The 19,646-nt window shown below is 40.3% G+C and overlaps 1 protein-coding gene across 7 annotated transcripts in view; it reads right to left on the bottom strand.

Moving 5' to 3' along the window:
- LOC117421428 (SPARC-related modular calcium-binding protein 1-like) overlaps positions 1-15,613 on the bottom strand; it is a 177,346-nt gene extending 161,733 nt beyond the window's left edge. For all 7 annotated transcript variants that reach the window (XM_034035852.3, XM_034035861.3, XM_034035890.3 and 4 more), the window contains exon 1: positions 15,238-15,613. In XM_034035852.3, the coding sequence (XP_033891743.2) occupies positions 15,238-15,342 (105 nt within the window). In that variant the 5' untranslated portion in view covers positions 15,343-15,613. The remainder of the gene's footprint in view (positions 1-15,237) is intronic.
- Positions 15,614-19,646: the final 4,033 nt, after the last annotated feature.

The following is a 19,646-nucleotide window of genomic DNA, read 5'->3' as shown; positions in this document are numbered from 1 at the left end:
ACTTCTTACAATATATCCGAGCATCTTGTTGGTCTTTTTTGCAAATCCTCTCAACGACAGGGCTTGCACTCCGGAGCTCTGCTCGTTGTTTTAAATGCTTCGCAGGCTAAGAGAATGCAGTCGTAGATAAAGCAGTTTGGTTGCTGTGTTGACTTACTTCAAAGTCTAAAGTAACAGTTCCTCATGTTTTGGATTGTTATTAGTTCATCAAAAAAAGCTTTAACAAAGTGGCTGCATTTTCAGGAGCTCATCACACACTTTGCTGCATGCAGACGGTTCATATTAACATCCCTAAATAATTAGAAGGGATAACCGCGGCTTCATACTTAGTCTGGGTGTTCAGATGACTAGGGCTGTTTTCACACGCAAACACTCAGCCTGGGTATCCTAACTTAAACCTTTTGTTAATAAATGCATCCTAAGAAGTGAAAGCTGAAGCTGGATGTTTCAGAGTGTAGTGCGAGTTTTTGAGTCTGTCGCATCTGTTAAATGACTCTGTAAGCCTAATAAAAAATGTAATAATGATGCCAAACTGACTAAAACCGCCAAATGCAAAATTACTGAAAGAAAACATACTGTTAGCTGAGGTCCGGAACCTGTGGACCTGCAATAATAAACAGTGAACTGGGCGAAGCTGCAAAACAAAAGGATGCTACGGACAAATGTGTTGAAGCTGCTTGAAATGAAATGCTTCTGAGAGCAGGTCAGCTTATTCTTATCAAGGCAGCTTTATTTACTGTGCAAGTATTGAAAGGAGTTTGGTTTGTCTGATGACTTTGCTACTGGATTGTATCAGCATATATATATATATATATATATATATATATATATATATATATATATATATATATATATATACACACACACACACACACACACACAGTTGTAGTCAAAAGTTTACATACCCCAATGGAAATTTATCATTTCTAGAAATTTCTAGAAATTTCACAAATAATTTTAAGAAAAATCTTTTGTAGCAAAAGTTTTGCTTTTGTGCATGAGGAAAAAAGTTACACGAAATAGATGTCTACAATTATTTATTTCAGCAATTATTTTTGCAAAACTCAAAAAATGCTAATTCAAAAGTATAAAAGTATTCATACCCTTTGATGGTATGATAGCATTGTCTATAAGGTGCTAGAAATTTCAATATGATAATGCATAACCTAATTCTAGAAAAGTCTACAAAATGCTGGATTGTAGGTGAACATTCTTAGAGTATAAAAGGGTTAGGCATAGGATGATTGCTGTCATTATCAATAAGTCAATATGGGAAAAAGTAAAGAGCTATCCGAAGACCTTAGGCAGAAAATGATTTATTGTCATAAAGCTGGAAAAGGATACAAGAAGATTTCCAAGAATTGAAGTATCACTATTATCAAAAAGTACAAGATTGGTACTGTCTAAACACTCCCTCGGTCTGGAAGAAAGAAGCTTCTTTTAGAAGGAAAAGCAGAGGAATTGTGAGGAAGGTTAATAACAATCCCAGATTGACTGCTAAAGATATTCAAAGTGAACTGGCTGCAAGTGGGACTGCGGTTTCCATTTATGAAGCAATCCGTTGGTCAGGCAGGGAACTCACTTTTAACCAGTAAACCAAATCAAGCTTATTAAGTGTTGATAACCAGACAATTGTCAATTATCGCTAACAGCGTAATTACTTGTCCAATGATCTTCAGGGAAAGGATTCAAATCTTACCTGATCCATTAACTCCCTGCTGTAAGTTAGAGTTTGCTTGTGCAGCCGATACAGAGCGTATTCCACTGCATCAAACATTAAAAAAAAATGAATCTGGCTTCTATGATTCACAGGTTTTTACAAAGGAGGACACGGACAACATGCCCCACATGTCGACCTGTTCCTATCCAATTTTAAATAACTTTAGCATAACAGAGGCAGAAGTGTTAAAGGGACTAGGAGCTCTTAAAATAAACAAATCCCCTGGGCCAGATGAGATCCTCCCAATAGTACTCAAAGAAATGAAAGAAGTTATTTACAAACCGCTAACCAAGATCATGCAACAGTCTCTTGACACAGGGGTTGTACTAACAGACTGGAAAATAGCAAACGTAATACCAATCCACAAAAAAGGAGACAAAACCGAACCAGGTAACTACAGACCAATAAGCCTGACTTCTATTATATGTAAACTTATGGAAACTATAATAAGAACCAAAATGGAAAATTACCTATATGGTAACAATATCCTGGGAGACAGCCAGCATGGTTTTAGGAAAGGGAGATCATGTCTAACTAACCTACTTGACTTTTTTGAGGATGCAACATTGAAAATGGATAACTGCAAAGCATACGACATGGTTTATTTAGATTTCCAGAAAGCTTTTGACAAAGTCCCGCATAAAAGATTCATTCTCAAACTGAACGCAGTAGGGATTCAAGGAAATGCATGCACATGGATTAGGGAGTGGTTAACAGGTAGAAAACAGAAAGTACTGATTAGAGGAGAAACCTCAAAATGGAGTGAGGTAACCAATGGTGTACCACAGGGATCAGTATTAGGTCCTCTGCTATTCCTAATCGACATTAATGATTTAGACTCTGATATAGTAAGCAACCTCGTTAAATTTGCAGACGACACAAAAATAGGAGGAGTGGCAGACACTGTTGAAGCAGCAAAGGTCATTCAAAATGATCTAGACAGCATTCAAAATTGGGCAGACACATGGCAAATGAAATTTAATAGAGAAAAGTGTAAAGTATTGCATGCGGGCAATAAAAATGTGCATTATAAATATCATATGGGAGATAGTGAAATTGAAGAAGGGAACTATGAAAAAGACCTAGGAGTTTATGTTGACTCAGAAATGTCTTCATCTAGACAATGTGGGGAAGCTATAAAAAAGGCTAACAAGATGCTTGGATATATTGTGAGAAGTGTTGAATTTAAATCAAGGGAAGTAATGTTAAAACTCTACAATGCATTAGTAAGACCTCACCTAGAATATTGTGTTCAGTTCTGGTCACCTCGTTACAAAAAGGATATTGCTGCTCTAGAAAGAGTGCAAAGAAGAGCGACCAGAATTATCCCGGGTTTAAAAGGCATGTCGTATGCAGACAGGCTAAAAGAATTGAATCTATTCAGTCTTGAACAAAGAAGACTACGCAGCGATCTGATTCAAACATTCAAAATCCTAAAAGGTATAGACAATGTCAACCCGGGGGACTTCTTTGACTTGAAAAAAGAAAAAAGGACCAGGGGTCACGAATGGAGATTAGATAAAGGGGCACAGAACAGAAAATAGGAGGCACTTTTTTACACAGAGGATTGTGAGGGTCTGGAACCAACTCCCCAGCAATGTTGTTGAAGCTGACACCCTGGGATCCTTCAAGAAGCTGCTTGATGAGATTCTGGGATCAATAAGCTACTAACAACCAAACGAGCAAGATGGGCTGAATGGCCTCCTCTCGTTTGTAAACTTTCTTATGTTCTTATGTTCTTATGTTCTTATTCAGACGAGGACACAGAAATTCCATGAAAACCGGTAAAAATCCAAGCGAAAGAACTTCCACAAAATCGAGACTACTCCAGGAAACCAAAAGAATCCAGATCACTGCAGGTAAAGAAATCCATCTTGTTTCTATCTTTGTACTGCGTCCAACGTAATCCACAAACGCTGGCTGACTGCGATGAAATATTTATTATCTAATAAACAGCGACCCACGTCTCTCTAAAAGATTAAAACTGTCTGAATTCAATATCGCTTTCATCATGTGCGAAAAAGTCACAACTGTGATGCATTCCAATGCGACGTCAGGTACGCATCAATGCCATGGGCGTATCCAAATGCAAGAGCGATCACGCGCCACAGGAGCACAGGAGAAATAAACTCCAAACTTATCACGCCGATGTAGTATTAGAAAGTGGTACATCATCAGAAAACAGTAACTTAATGAACAAGACTAAATGAGAAGTCCGCTGCAAGTTGCACAAGTAAAAATTAAAAAATAATAAAAAACGTACAAGACCCAATATATTGCATACAATAAATATTTGCATACTATTTTCTTAATTGGGGAAAAACATGATAAATGACATTAAAAATGATGTAAAAGACTGGAGAATTTGATATGATGAATCTAAAATTTGACAGTGACTAATGTATATAACCCAAGTGTCCAGTATTAACCAAAATATAATGCTCAGCTACAAACACATAAACCACGCCGTTCATCATACAACAACCATCATTCCGGTCCACATGTCAGCTTTCTATAAATGACACACCACTCGCATTATTCTCTAGCCACAGGCTATATGAACTTACCAGAATGGAAGAGACTGGATTAAAAATGTTCAGAGCAGGATCTTCTACCCCGCGGTACTTCAGTTTAAGTTACAAGAGACATTTCTACAATTTCTTACAAAAGCTGCTTGTCACTTTAGAATCTATTCTGCTTGCTTCTTTAAATTACTGTTCTAACACCGATAAACTAGATGTCCATCACTCACTCACTCATGAATCCTCCAGATCAACAAACCACCTCAACGGATCCAATAGAAAATCTATTCAGGATACAAATTTCACCGCAGGTCATCTAAGATCTGCTCCAAACTTTCATCTTCCAAACCAACCATCACAAGGAATCCTGGAGTTCCATCAACATTCTGTGCCCAGATACTCTCCCATTCAAGGACATCCTAGAAACGATGCTGTCTCTGCTACCGTGGGTGCCTCAGCATGGTGAAATCACCACCCAAACCAGTTCCTTGATCCATTATCGGACCCCTGCATCAGAGACCTTAAACTTCAATCGCAGGTCACGCATTCCATACATTTAAAGCACGTAAAATATCGTATTAATCACACTATTTGCTCTTTCTGCTTCTAGCTGCCTTTCGAGGCATCCTGCAGTTCGTTTGGACCCCGAACTTCGGTCTCGGCTGGCTATCGACGCATCCTGCTGCAGTTCATATGGATCTTGGGCTTCAGTCTCGGGTCACGTACACAGCATTTGGAGTGAGTAGAGCTTTGTGCTGGTCGTGTTCATCCCTTCTGCTCCCTCTGGCTTCCCTTCAGGATCCTACTGCAGTTCATATGGATCTTGGGCTTCGGTCTCGGGTCACGTACACGGCATTTGGAGTGAGTAGAGTTTCGTGCTGGTCATGTTCATCCCTCCTGCTCCCTCTGGCTGGGGTCGTGCTGCAGTTCAGGGAAGTTTCTATTTTTTTTAAACAAAGTAAACCTGATAAATTAAGGGAAGGAATGATCACAATCAACTTGCATCCCATCATTCAATAAATGAGGTGACAGCATGATTAGGCATATCTGCTGTCTGCTATGAGGTGACACAGCAGTCAGGTGATGGGAACCCTGAAAGGGAGATGGAGCTGCAAAAAGAAGCAGAGGGGAGGAGGAGTAAAAACAACTTTACAGCAGAAGGATGGAGGTAAGTCCTGGCTTTTAAACAACTGGAGACCAATGAGGGAAGAAGAGAGACTGTCATCTCTGCTCTACAATAGAGGCAAGCCTTTCATTTTTTTACAGTTTATGAAATCGTATCTAGTTTAAAACCAGTCCATACCAGGATCTAGTTTAAAACCAGTCCACACCCCCAGTAGCGTGAACTCTCTCCACAAACACAGGAACGCTCAGCTGGGCTCTTTGACCTGAACAAGGTCCACCACATCAGGAACTGCAGGCTAGTTTGTTATAGTAGGCTCACGTTACTCCCCAAACTGTGTCCTAATCTCTGCTAATTCCCTCAGTAGAGGCACTTACTCTTCAGTTATATACAGGCTTAGCAGGAATGAATTCATCGTTCATTATCACATGCTTCAAGACAACAAAACAACAAAACAATTCCCAATGTAATGTTTCACAAATCGCACTTTGAAATTGCTCGGTTTGCAGACGCTTTTGTCCGAAATTTAAAACATAACCAGTACTTTCACACACCAAGTCCTGAATGCAGCCAATAGTTAAAGCTTACTGTCAATACTGATCACCCGGCTGGAAGATGTTTTCACAGAAACAGGGACAATACAAGATCTTGCCGAATGGAAACAGTTAATTCATTCATAGCGCGTGTTTATGGCCATCAGTTTACTACATTGGAGTGGGTATAAAATAGTTGCCGCTTTGATGGCATATAACTGTTCGAAACTGTGCCACTCAATTTTCTATCCAAAGATTAGAAATTCCACAGAACGGTTCTCATATGGCAGTCTAATAAGGGAAACCTAGAACTCCCCTGGCTGCAAATACAATATTAACTTAACAGCTTGACATCCTTTAAAATATAATGTCAGAACATTAACTGCACACATTTCCACATGAGTTTGCAAATGGTACATCTTCCAGTAACCTATTTACCAATTTTACAGCCAAACTTTGCACATTTGCCTTGAAGGGAGGAAGTTTTAGTCTGCCTCAAATTAAAACTGAAAGGAGAAGGTTGGTCTTATTTTTTTCAGGTCCAAACTTCCTACTTTGCCAAAGTGGCTCCCCCAGAAAAACTATGCGGAGATGGACACACATTTTAACATTTAAAGAATTACATTTCTATATTAAGCTATGTGTGATTATTAAGGCAAACCAGTTGCAAACGAGTTGGAAGTCTAGGGTGAAATGTACTAAACAAGCGCAATGCTATCAGCGACTTTAGGGAAAGTTTGCGGCGGCAGTTTTTCTTTGTGGTTCAACCTTAGATGAATATGTAATTATGGGCATTCATTTGCACAGTAACACAAAGCAAATTAAATATCTACTTGCTGACAGGTTTGTATTTTAGCCAACAAGGTGCTCACTTGTGGCAGCAATACACTAGCAAAAGTCACAGGGCAGTGATGTCAGCTCCCTAGCAACAAGCCTCCTATGTTGGCAATGGATTCTTACAATGCAGCGGGTTTGTCCATTTGAGAAAGGAGAGGAAGACTCATGAAATTAATTGGAGAAAAAGCAGGTTGCGTAGAAGATTTATACTGGACTCTGACCCCCCCGATAAAACGAGGGAGTGGTTGTACAGTATTTGCTAGCCTATTTGTTTTTCAATGGGTCTCTCGCTATATCGCGGCCCTCGATATATATAGTGGATTTTTAATTGGACCCCGACACCCACGATATATCGAGTGGGTGGTGTATTATAATGAGATGTACTAAATGCTGCCGGCAACTGCGACACTTACAATTGCAACAATTTAAGAACTTTTGAAAGCATGTTTTACCCCTCAATGTTTAATAAAATTATTTATAGTGCTAGAAACATGTGTGGCATTTTCAGTGGGAATTGTTTTTTAATGCAACCACCAGGGCGGCACTGTAAATGTGAAAAAAAGCAAACAAGAGCACTGCACCACTGTATTCACTAGCTGTCACTGTTAAGCCAGCATCAAACCCGGACTGCACTGCACCACTGTATTCACTAGCTGTCGCTGTTAAGCCAGCATCAAACCCGGACTGCACTGCACCACTGTATTCACTAGCTGTCACTGTTAAGCCAGCATCAAACCCGGACTGCACTGCACCACTGTATTCACTAGCTGTCGCTGTTAAGCCAGCATCAAACCCGGACTGCACTGCACCACTGTATTCACTAGCGGTCACTGTTAAGCCAGCATCAAACCCGGACTGCACTGCACCACTGTATTCACTAGCTGTCGCTGTTAAGCCAGCATCAAACCCGGACTGCACTGCACCACTGTATTCACTAGCTGTCACTGTTAAGCCAGCATCAAACCCGGACTGCACTGCACCACTGTATTCACTAGCTGTCGCTGTTAAGCCAGCATCAAACCCGGACTGCACTGCACCACTGTATTCACTAGCTGTCGCTGTTAAGCCAGCATCAAACCTGGACTGCACTGCACCACTGTATTCACTAGCTGTCGCTGTTAAGCCAGCATCAAACCGGGACTGCACTGCACCACTGTATTCACTAGCTGTCGCTGTTAAGCCAGCATCAAACCTGGACTGCACTGCACCACTGTATTCACTAGCTGTCACTGTTAAGCCAGCATCAAACCTGGACTGCACTGCACCACTGTATTCACTATTCGTGTATTTACAACACCACTTGCACCAAGGAGCACTCACTATTGGACTATATACCCACATATAAATAACCCTTTAATTCACAAACCCTCAGTCACACACACAGTAACAAATATACTTATATTAATCATAGTATTACTAATTTACATTGCTTTTGACTACAGTAGGAGAACATATAACATAATAAAAATTACAAAAAGCTTTCAACTGTATATATATATATATATATATATATATGATTATTAATGCTCACTTCAGATTTGTCCATTTCGCACTGTAAGAAAATCAGTGTTTCACATCTTATGAATCAGATCCATTTTAAATAAGTCACATATTTAAGTATTGTCATTTACTGACTCTTAAAAAACCTTCTGCATCTACATAATTACAGTACCTTTGTGCCGTGTTTGCAAAATAACACATTCAATGTAGATGTTATGATAAACATTATAGATTATAGTTTAGAGAAATGATTTCACTTTAATTTAACTGATGGCCTATCTATCATCTGGATGTCTAGTGAAGAAAAATATATTGCATTCCGTTTTATAGGACACAGCATTCTGGCATATCATCTGATAATATATTTCTACCCCAGATTGGTGCTCCCATAGATATAAAAATATAACTCAGGGGGCTCCAACTGACACAAGGGGTGTCCTTCTCTCCAGCAAAGCATTTTATACTGTGCCCTAAAAAAACTACACGCTGCCAGTAATGTGAATGGTTCCTATTCCGATGTGTCTTTATAAGGCTGCATGGTTTATTGGTTATCTTAAATGTCATGAAGCAAAAATAGTTATTAATCACAAATTAATTGATTGTGTTCATTGTTAAATAAAACCCAAATCCTACAAGTTAGATATTCTACTTGTTTGTGCGTCTTGTGCGACGGGGAGGGGGCAAGTAGATTTTCAAGAAGGACAAGTAGATTTTTCTAGCATTTTGTCCCTTCTTTTTTTACAAAAATTCTACACCCCTGTCTTTTAGAAGCCCACACAGGCAGGCTTGCTCCTGACTTAGCTGAACACTTCTACAGTGTGATTGAAGGTTCAGCAACAAAGATTTCCAGAGCTGGGATCTTAAAGGGGTTTCACCTGTCCAAAGGAAAGGGAAGGCTCAGTGTTTGCTTGACTTCAAGAAATCAGATTCTGCAATAATCAGATCAGAAGCAATGAGATCAGGCACACATCCAAATCTGACCAAAACATAGACAGAGCAAGACTAAAGGGATCGAAAGCGGAAAGGATGTGATATCTAAAAGTTAAAAAGGGCAGAGTTACAAAACAAGAAGGTGCAGGCCAATAAAGATTGAAAGACACAGGAGAAAGCAAAGCCACACACCTGTGTAGAAAAGGTTACTATTGATGGCATGCATGCACTCAGCAAGACCTCGTAATCAGATCCCTGAGCTGACAGGACTGACACAGAGCAGAATACAAGAAATCAGATAAGTGGACTCCACTCGACTCCCGGACTGATTATTATTATTATTATTATTTATTTCTTAGCAGACACCCTTATCCAGGGTGACTTACAATCGTAAGCAAATACATTTAAAGTGTTACAATACAAGTAATACAATAAGAGCAAGAAATACAATAACTTTTGTTCAAGTGTGACAAACCACAATTCAACAATACAGCAGATAATAGTGATAGTTACATCAGGATATGATTAAATAGTGATAGTTACATCAGGATGTGATTAAATACAAAATACTACAGGTTAAACACCTGGCAGATTACAGTATTCTGAAGTACATGATTAAATGCAGTAAAATAGGGGGCAGATAAGAGCAGAATAAAGCACATTTACATAAAGGGTGATAGTGTCCCAGGATACAAACAGAGGAGTTCTACAGGTGCTGTTAGAAGAGGTGAGTCTTAAGGAGGCGCCGGAATGTGGCCAGGGACTGGGCAGTCCTGACATCTGTAGGAAGGTCATTCCACCACTGCGGAGCAAGGGTGGAGAAGGAGAGGGCTCTGGAGACAGGGGAGCGTAGCGGAGGTAGAGCTAGTCTTCTAGTGCAGACGGAGCGGAGAGGTCGAGTGGGGGTGTAGGGAGAGATGAGAGTCTGGAGGTAGCTGGGTGCAGTCTGGTCAAGGCATCTGTAGGCTAGTACAAGAGTCTTGAACTGGATGCGAGCGGTGATCGGGAGCCAGTGGAGCGAGCGGAGTAGTGGAGTAGCGTGGGCGAAGCGAGGCAGAGAGAACACCAGGCGGGCAGCAGAGTTCTGGATGAGTTGGAGCGGACGGGTGGCAGACGCAGGGAGGCCAGCCAGGAGGGAGTTGCAGTAGTCTAGGCGGGAGAGTACCAGGGCCTGGACCAGGAGCTGGGTAGCATAGTTGGTGAGGAAGGGTCGGATTCTTCGGATGTTGCTCAGGAAGAATCGGCAAGTGCGTGCCAGAGTGGAGATGTGCTGGGAATAAGAGAGGCAGAGGTCCAGGGTGACTCCAAGGTTCTCAGCTGAGGAAGAGGGAGAGAGTGTGGTAGATTCCAGAGGAACAGAGATAGAGAGATCAGAGGAGGGGGAGGAGGAGGGAAAGAAAAGGAGGTCAGATTTAGAGAGGTTGAGTTTGAGGAGATGCGAGTGCATCCAGGAGGAAATAGCAGACAGACAGGTAGAGATACGGGAGGAGATGGTGGAGTCAGAGGTGGGGAAGGAGAGGAAAATCTGAGCATCATCAGCATAGAAATGGTATGAGAAACCATAGGATGCGATGAGGGGGCCCAGGGAGCGGGTGTAGAGAGAGAACAGGAGAGGACCCAAGACTGACCCTTGGGGGACTCCAGTTAAGAGAGGGTGAGGTGTGGAGGTTGCTGCGGTTGGAGAGGTAGGAGGAGAACCAGGCCAGAGCAGTGCCAGAGATCCCCAGGTCAGCAAGAGATGATAGTAGAATAGAGTGATCAACAGTGTCAAAGGCAGCAGAGAGGTCGAGGAGAATTAGGACAGAGGAGAGAGAGGCAGCTCGGGCACACTTAAGTGAGTTGGTGACAGACAGGAGGGCGGTTTCAGTGGAGTGAGCAGAGCGGAAGCCAGATTGGAGAGGGTCAAGCAGAGAGTGGTTGGACAGGAAAGCAGAGAGCTGGCGGTGTACAGTCCGCTCGAGGGTTTTGGAGAGGAAGGGTAGGAGGGAGACAGGACGGTAGCTTTGGAGGGAGGTGGGGTCGAGGGTAGGTTTTTTGAGGAGGGGAGTGATAGAGGCTTTTTTGAAGGCAGAGGGAAAGATACCAGAAAGTAGAGAGGTGTTGAGGAGGGAGGAGATGAAGGGGAGTAGAGCAGGAGCAGCAGCTTGAAAGAGGTGAGTGGGGAGGGGGTCCAAGGCACACGTGGTGGGTTTGTGACCCTGGAGCAGGGAGGAGAGGTCAGAGTCTGAGAGGGGCAAGAAGGTGGAGAAGGAGGGCGAGTAAGTAGGGGATGTAGTGGGTGTAGGGATTGGAGCAGGAGGGGGTGCGGGGGAGGGAGAGGTGTTAAAGAGTTTGCGGATATCTGAGATTTTAGAAGAGAAGGAGGCAAAGTCATCAGGGGAGATAGAGGAGGGAGGAGGATTACACTGTTTACATGAATAGATTCCTCAATCAGATTGTTTAGTAATCCGTTTTTAATAGGATTTCATTTGCCAGGTAAACACAGTGAGTGAAACTGAAAAACAAAAGCTTGTGATTAAGTAAACAAGCACAAACTTGCAGAAATGTTAATGCAGTTAGTAATGGGATTGCTTTTCACTGTTACTAGCAGTTTTACCATCAAGAAAGTGAATTTTACAGCTTTGTATTCCTTTTGAGAGCAGCAATCTCTACTGAGATGAGAACACAAGAGCAGCAATCTCTACTGAGATGAGAACACAACAGCAGCAATCTCTACTGAGATGAGAACACAAGAGCAGCAATCTCTACTGAGATGAACACAAGAGCAGCAATCTCTACTGAGATGAACACAAGAGCAGCAATCTCTACTGAGATGACAACACAAGAGCAGCAATCTCTACTGAGATGACAACACAAGAGCAGCAATCTCTACTGAGATGAGAACACAAGAGCAGCAATCTCTACTGAGATGAGAACACAAGAGCAGCAATCTCTACTGAGATGAGAACACAAGAGCAGCAATCTCTACTGAGATAAGAACACGGCATGCCAGCTGAAACTGTGACTCGGATTCCGTGGACCTCTCCAGGGAACTCCAGTAAGTACTGGAACTGTAAACAGCTGAGCGTGCTGCGGGCTTGCTGAACTACATATACCATCCATAAATCTGATTGCACAAGATTGAACTTCACTCAAAACATCCTCAGTAAATGACATTGGATCCCACTGTCATTGATTTACAGTGTAATCGCAAACAGCTCCACACATCACACAAGACATTTCTGACAGGTTGGACATGTGAAACAGTCCTTATTTTTAACTCCTTCTAGCATAACTGCCTTAACCCTTTAAGTTCTCATGACCAGAGACCGCTCCACAGCACAATCTTCCTATGCCACTTGCCTAATAAATGTCTCAGGTGATGAACAGACCATTTACACTTTGTTACAAGCGTGTGTTTTTTTGTGCACTCCTGTACAGCCATACCTTTCTGTGCACTAATGGTAAAGAGCCCTGCTGACAGTTCAGTTTGTTTGCAGGTATAGCAGTGGACACCAGAGACATGTTTACGCTCTCTATTTGCTGCAGTAGGAGGTTATAAATGATCTTTAAGCTCTGTCCTATCTCAGGAAGCAAAACTGAATCCTAGCGAGTGCCTTTCCTGCCTTGGAATGGCTGCTACGGGTAGGAATAACCCTCTATTATCCAGCCATGAGAAATATACTTGGATGTATGTTAATCTGGGTTATTTAAGATTCAGAAGTGTATCTAAATTCCCTGCACTTCAATTGTTCAGAACAAAATGAGAGAAAATTACTAAGTTTTTATGACTATTTTGTGAATAGTAATTTAGGAGCTACTGTAATTTAAATATATGGCTGTCATTTTTTAGTTCAGCAACATAAATCGTAAAACAATTTATAAATCCGGCCCTTACACTAGTAAAACATTCAAGGTATTTTAAGCACTGTTGAATTGTTTACTGGTAACAGTCTGTTAGTTTGTTACAGCATTTAGTCGTAATTTTCTTTCACCAAAAAAATTGTAAACATAACTTAAAGCCCTCGAAAAAAATGGTCCCGATGTGTGTGTCGCCAGAGCCCCGTTGACACCTTCTGCGTTTAAAACACAAAGCAACGCCAGCCTTGCCCAACTCCTGTTAGCTTTTAACTATAGTATTTCAGTCTCAAAGGTACCTTTAAAGCACTGTGGAGAGCTTGCGAAACTATTTTAAAAAGTCACGATGTTCTTTCTCTGCCTGTTTGTTTTTTCAAATGACGAAATCTGTGGCTGTGTCCAATTCAGACAGCATGTTGAGCACAGGCAATGATGTCTACACCCTGCCTCCCATTTACCCAGCATGAGCAGCTCAACAGCGTCACACCAGATTCCACTGAACAAAGGAGGACATTTAGTAAAAATAAAATCATTACATTCAACTGCAAAGCAGTATCGCACCTTAACCCTTTGGACAGACACACATACCACTATTTCAGACACTGGTGTCGGGTTACTGAACTGGGCTTCAGTTTGGCAGGAGTTACTGCAGGCTTCAATGATAGCCTGTATCAATTCTGTCTGAGGAGTTTCTCACAAAAAAAAGACAGCAACAAATCGAAACCTCTTTACTGTGGCATACGGTCGCTGACAACTTCTTTGCTTTGTTATGCCAAATTTGTTTATGTGTGTGATTAAAAAAAAAAAAAAAAAAAAAAGCGCAGGTAGTTTTTTGAGTTTAATGAGATAGATTAATAGCAGGTATTGATTTCAGAGAATAGAAGGTACATTAAAAAGTACATGATGATTCATAATGCAATACTGGATGGCAGTATATTATACTTGCAGACCTAATAGTAAACCTTGAGAAGATTTTCAGTGTATCTTTAAATTATACACGAAGCAAACCGTTCAGTGATAGTTCAGACTTGACTGGGTACTTTTAACATGTTGTGAAGTCCTGCTGTATAACACTTTGACTTCTCTACCAGTGCTCCTTGCTATATATGCACATGTCCACTGATTTGAATCATTATCAGTCACTCTGCCTCCCTGTAATAATCTCTTCAGGCAGCTAACTATTTCATTGTAAATATACACTGGTCATTCAGATACACACCAAAACACGCACTGCTATTGCATGTATAACATTATAAACCCTCGCTGCTGAAACTATTACGCACAATGTGCCTGCATAAAGTCTGCTCTGTAAAGAGCTGTAGTCTTCTTTTTTTCTCGTTAGCATTCGTAATAGAAATTTACATTAAATTTTAAAGAAATAAAATGTATAGTAGGAAACCTATTGCCATCAACCAACCCATCAGTCACATCGATACCTTTTCTCTCCAGCTAACCTCCGCTTGCATAGATTTTGTTATACATTGTTATTTCCATAAAAGGTTATTTGTTTGTTTCCACATTTTGTTATTTTGCTCGGTTTGTTTATTTGTTTAGATAATAACTGCTTTCTCATCCAGCATGTTATATACAAGCATACACGTAAAATGACTCCCACTGTGATTAGGGGAAAAAATCTAAATCACCGATCAGTCCAATCTTGCTAACAAACAAACTCATTCGCTACAGTATATTTCAATACCCATAACATACTCTACTCTAAAATACATGGCGTGTTATAAATAATTGATGGTGCGTATGAAAATATAAATATATGTTTTTTATTGAAAAGGATTTTATTTAAACTATGAAATATCCAGAAAATATGAAAATACATTATGGAGAACAAAAAAGTTATTTACATGGGAAAACATTATATATATATATATATATATATATATATATATATATATATATATATATATATATATATATATAATATCAGCATTTTACGTATTGGAAAGCGTTACAAGCTAAAATGTAACACACTCACACGCACACGCACACATACACTAAGACACACACACCCGCAACTGTACAGTACACTGCTTTACAACGTCTATATTTAACGAATTAAACAGTGCTGTTTATGATGTTCACTATGAAACTAACACACTGCAACACCTGTTTCAAATGCACAAAAAAAGTTAAGCTGAAAATAATATTTACACAGAAACCTAAGTATAAATGATATATTCCATATTCTTTATACTGTAGGCTTAAAAGATTTTGACTTACCCTGGGACGAGTCGAAGACTTCTGACCACGACATTCTGGCAACGGCACCAACAACAGCAGTACAAAATATAAAAAAAGAGAAATTGTAAAATGTCTCAAAAACATTTTATGTTTTTAGGCAAAAATAAGTTTTATATAGGACTCTGTTATATTACAAAAAAAATGCTTTTTTCTATATAAAATTATACATAAACTCTGATGTATGGTTCAATTCCTCAGTAGAATTTACAGAAAACACTTTCTTTAATGTGGGGGAGAGAACTCGGAGATATAGATATAGATAGATATATATATAGATATATATAGATATATATAGATATATATATATAGATATATAGATATATATATTATCCTCAAAGTTGAACACATCAGCCTCTCCCTTTGCTGCAGGTTAAATGCCTCAACTTTCATTGCAATTTAGTTATAAGTCACAGGGGCGGAAACTAGCAATGCACAGACACCACTCTTAGCCAATAACACTCAGCAATCGTCCAGTAGGGACCAATCGCAACCACAGAGGCGGGGTCTTATAGCGTAGACGACCTGCCCCGCGCGTCCAGATTCAAAATGCAGCGAGAAAGTTAGTGAGAGCAGGTATGAAAAGGGCTAGGTTTGTGTCTTTAGACGCATAAAGTTTCTTTTTCTTTCTTTTTTTTAATTGCTAAAAAACAAATAACGGTGGACTACATTTTTTCTAGTGTAGATTTGAGAGTGTGTATGGGAATCATGATTTGGTAACTTGGGTATCTGTCTCGTCGTTCTCATCACGACAGAACAGCAGCATTTGTGTTTGTAGTTAGGGTTGCTGCACGTGGGGGCTGGGAGATCAGGACTAATTGAACTGCAGCATAAGAGGAAAGAACCTGGGACACCTTAGCTGTCATAATCAAAGTTTATTACGATATTTAGGGCTGTATTTCCAAAGCGTTTAGTCTTTCTTACATTACTTGAAAAGAGGAATTACATAATAATCATTTTGTTTTTCAATATTACGTTCTAAAACCGCCCAGGCGCTGAGGTAGACATGTTCCCTCTTCTCTCCTGTTTGACCTTCACAGGGACAAGAAAAACAAAGCTGTGTGATTGCACTACAGGTGAGGTTTATCATGCTCTGTGAATCTTTACAGTAACTGCAAGACTGTCACCCTGTCATTACACAAGACTGTCACCCTGTCATAACACGAGACTGACACCCTGTCATTACACGAGTCTGGCACCCTGTCATTACACGAGTCTGGCACCCTGTCATTACACGAGTCTGGCACCCTGTCATTACACGAGACTGGCACCCTGTCATTACACAAGACTGCCACCCTGTCATAACACGAGACTGGCACCCTGTCATTACTGGCACCCTGTCATTACACGAGTCTGGCACCCTGTCATTACACGAGACTGGCACCCTGTCATTACACAAGACTGCCACCCTGTCATAACACGAGACTGGCACCCTGTCATTACTGGCACCCTGTCATTACACGAGTCTGGCACCCTGTCATTACACGAGACTGTCACCCTGTCATTACACAAGACTGCCACCCTGTCATAACACGAGACTGGCACCCTGTCATTACTGGCACCCTGTCATTACACGAGTCTGGCACCCTGTCATTACACGAGTCTGGCACCCTGTCATTACACGAGACTGGCACCCTGTCATTACTGGCACCCTGTCATTACACGAGACTGTCACCCTGTCATTACTGTCACCCTGTCATTACACGAGACTGGCACCCTGTCATTACACCTTCCTGAAGAAGAACTGCAGCGTAACGACACATATCAGTGAGTTCAGCAAATCTAAAATGCAGTATCCACTTCTGGGCACATGTGCTGTCAGGTTTCTAAGCTTTATGCATCCTTATTGACTGAATGGCTATGTGTGAGTGGTGGCTGGATGGGAATGGTATACAGGGGACTGTTGCTCTCAGAATAAGAGACCCTTAAACACTTTCTCATTTCTTCCCTCGACACCATCATCACCTGTGTGCCCCAAATAAAAGCATAGCAAAGTGTAATAACGCACAGTGAAATCGTGGTAAAGCAAATGTAAGCAGAGAGATGTGGTAAGCATATTAAAAACATGGCGACCTATGTTAAACTATTGTAAATCCATAGTATAACCATGGGAAAGCATGGGGAAATTAAACAATTTCCATGCAAACTTACCCTGATAAGCTTTCATAAGGGTGGGCATCAGTTAAAGAACATTAACTGTTGGTTAGTTAAAAACGAGTGTGAGAGATAACAAAGTAAAACATAAACCCTTCAAACTAAATGTGTCAGATTTTTGTGGAAAAGAAAAGAAAATGTACTAATGTTAATCTGGGTTTAAGATTCAGAAGTGTATCAAAATGTGTTGATTGTCCAGCTGTTTAACTTAGTGATTCTGAATCACTTAAGGGATCTCAATATGAGCTGTAGACTGGCCCCTCACACACAATTGCACTGGCACCAAATTCATTTTACAAAGTGAATAAAGCACAGTAAAAACATAGAGACTAAAGCACATGCAAGCATGACCAATCACAGATACCACTGGTAAAGCATGGTGAAAACTATTGCTAAGCACAGTTAATGCCCAGTACTATATAAGTGCAGGGAAAGCATGTTCCTGTGCTAAACGTTTGTTGCACACACAAACTCAGACACCCGTTTTTAATAAGGTGGGCTATTGATTCTCCTCAGAATGCTACAAATTGAATTATTTAATGTTTTGCTGACAAAAAAAAGAAAAATATGTAACCAATTAATGTAATTACGCTGTTATGTTGTACAGGGAACAGGAAACCCTGAAAAAGACGGACCCACAGGTTCTCAGAGTTTCTCTCCTGTGCTGTGTGCTGCAGATGTGGAAGGCCGTGGCTGTGACACCACAAGCCACTGGAGAAGGGGAAAGCTGCCACTGTGAAACCTCGTCTTATCAGGCTGTTATTCAGTTGTTGGCTTTGACAGTTTGTGCTGCTCATGAGTGTCCAGATGAAGAGGGTTTTAATTAGAGCTATTTAAACAAATAGTTGTTTATTTAGCAGACGCCTTTATCCAAGGCAACTTACAGAGACTAGGGTGTGTGAACTATGCATCAGCCGCAGAGTCACTTACAATTACGTCTCACCCGAAAGACGGAGCACAAGGAGGTGAAGTGACTTGCTCAGGGTCACACAATGAGTTAGTGGCTGAGGTGGGATTTGAACCGGGGATCTCCTGGTTACAAGCCTGTTTCTTTAACCACTGGACCACACAGCCTCCCTGTTTTATCAGGCTATTATTTAGTTGTTGGCTTTGACAGTTTGTGCTGCTCATGAGTGTCCAGATGAAGAGGGTTTTAATTAGAGCTATTTAAACCTTTGAATTGGCACAATTAGGGTTAGCATTAATGAGTTCTGTGTGTGCTGATTCGAACAGTGGGGCCTTTTTACTAGTGAGGGGTGGAGGAGTGTGGGGTCAGGAAGAGAGGGAAAGGGGAAAACAGAGTATCAGCCAACACTGGGATAGTTAAATCATTTCAATGACAGCCAGCTTTGATGTTCTAGTTGATTAATTCTGTGATTCAACTGAAAACCCAGGAAGAAACCACAGTAAACAAACTCACACTGCTCCACAAATTGCATTTTTTTTAACTTAAGGTCAGGAAATTACAAAGTAATTTGTAAGTGATTATAAACCATGTCAAGTCTGGTTCAATTAAGGTAGAAATGTTTTTTTATCACATATTGGGAAAGCAATATAAAAAAATACAAAAGAAAGAAGTATTTTGCAGTCTTTTAAACATGTTGGAGTCTTTTCAATTGAGCCAGGGGTGGATAAAAATATCTTTATACAGTGGCACCTCATTATTTTACACAACATTTGTGATTTATACAAGAAAATATAGGACTTTTACAATTTGCTGTCAACATGGCCTAACAGTGGATGAACTAAACTGAGACTTGCATGCATTGTTGCATTGGTAGCTGTGCTTGTTTTCATAATCCAGCTGCTGCTCAAATGGGTCGTTTGCACCCTAAAGTAACATGCAATAGAATAAACTCAATAAACAAAAGTACAGTACTGAATACTGTCAATATTACACTGAATACTATAAATAATACACAGAATAATATAAATAATACACTGTACTACTATAAATATTACACTGAATACTATAAATAATACACTGAATACTATAAATAATACACAGAATACTATAAATAATACACTGAATACTATAAATAATACACTGTACTACTATAAATAATACACTGAATACTATAAATATTACACTGAATACCATAAATAATACACTGAATACTATAAATAATACACAGAATACTATAAATAATACACTGAATACTATAAATAATACACAGAATACTATAAATAATACACTGAATACTATAAATAATACACTGTACTACTATAAATAATAC

Source organism: Acipenser ruthenus, chromosome 18 (genome assembly GCF_902713425.1).
Source record: "Acipenser ruthenus chromosome 18, fAciRut3.2 maternal haplotype, whole genome shotgun sequence".
Classification (NCBI taxonomy): Eukaryota; Metazoa; Chordata; class Actinopteri; order Acipenseriformes; family Acipenseridae; genus Acipenser; species Acipenser ruthenus.
Note: the sequence above shows the minus strand (reverse complement) of the source record. Positions and strands in the feature narration are given on the sequence as shown.